Raw genomic sequence first — 743 nt, 5'->3', positions numbered from 1 at the left:
GTATTAATACAGTCAGAATATATAATGTGAAGGCGCATAGCGCCGTGGTTAGAGCATCAGGCTCACAATCATGAGGTAGTGAGTTCGATTTCCAGACTGTGTTGTGTTCTTGAGCAAGGCACTTTTTTTCACATTACTCCAGTTCACTCAGCTGTAGAAATGAGTTGCGATGTCACTGGTGCCAAGCTGTATTGGCCCCTTTGCCTCTCCCTTGGATAACATCGGTGACATGGAGAGGGGAGGGTGGTATGCATGGGTGACTGCTGGTCTTCCATAAACAACCTTGCTTGGGTTTGTTCTTCAGAGGGGAACTTTCTAGGTGCAATCCCATGGTCATTCATGACCAAAGGAGGTCTTTATCCTATATAATGTGAAATATCTGTTTAGTGAATATTAGTTATTGCATTGATATTTGGTTTGAAATTAGCAAATTTTATCCTTAAATTACTGCACTCTTCCAGATGCAGTTTGCTAATATTTCAGTGTCCTGAATCTCAAAATCGCTTCGGGTGTTATCAGATCCCCACCGCTCCCTGGAGATCAATATCAACCACTTTGCTGACAGCTGTATTAGGCCTAACAAAATGACACATGGTTCCGGGTTCAGTCCCACTGTGTGGCACCTTGGGCAAGTGTCTTCTACTATAGCCTCAGGCCGACCAAAGCCTTGTGAGTGGATTTGGTGGACGGAAACTGAAAGAAGCCTGTTGTATATATGTATATATATAAATGTATGTGTCTGT

At 43.1% G+C, this 743-nt stretch overlaps 1 protein-coding gene across 1 annotated transcript in view; it reads left to right on the top strand.

The window, feature by feature from the left end:
- The window catches only part of LOC106881733 (E3 ubiquitin-protein ligase UBR4-like), a 218,633-nt gene that overhangs the window by 73,910 nt on the left and 143,980 nt on the right, over positions 1-743 (top strand). The window contains exon 34 of the mRNA XM_052975666.1: positions 462-567. Coding sequence (XP_052831626.1) covers positions 462-567 — 106 coding nt within the window. The remainder of the gene's footprint in view (positions 1-461; positions 568-743) is intronic.

This window comes from Octopus bimaculoides, chromosome 22 (genome assembly GCF_001194135.2).
Source record: "Octopus bimaculoides isolate UCB-OBI-ISO-001 chromosome 22, ASM119413v2, whole genome shotgun sequence".
In the NCBI taxonomy this organism is placed as follows: domain Eukaryota; kingdom Metazoa; phylum Mollusca; class Cephalopoda; order Octopoda; family Octopodidae; genus Octopus; species Octopus bimaculoides.
Note: the sequence above shows the minus strand (reverse complement) of the source record. Positions and strands in the feature narration are given on the sequence as shown.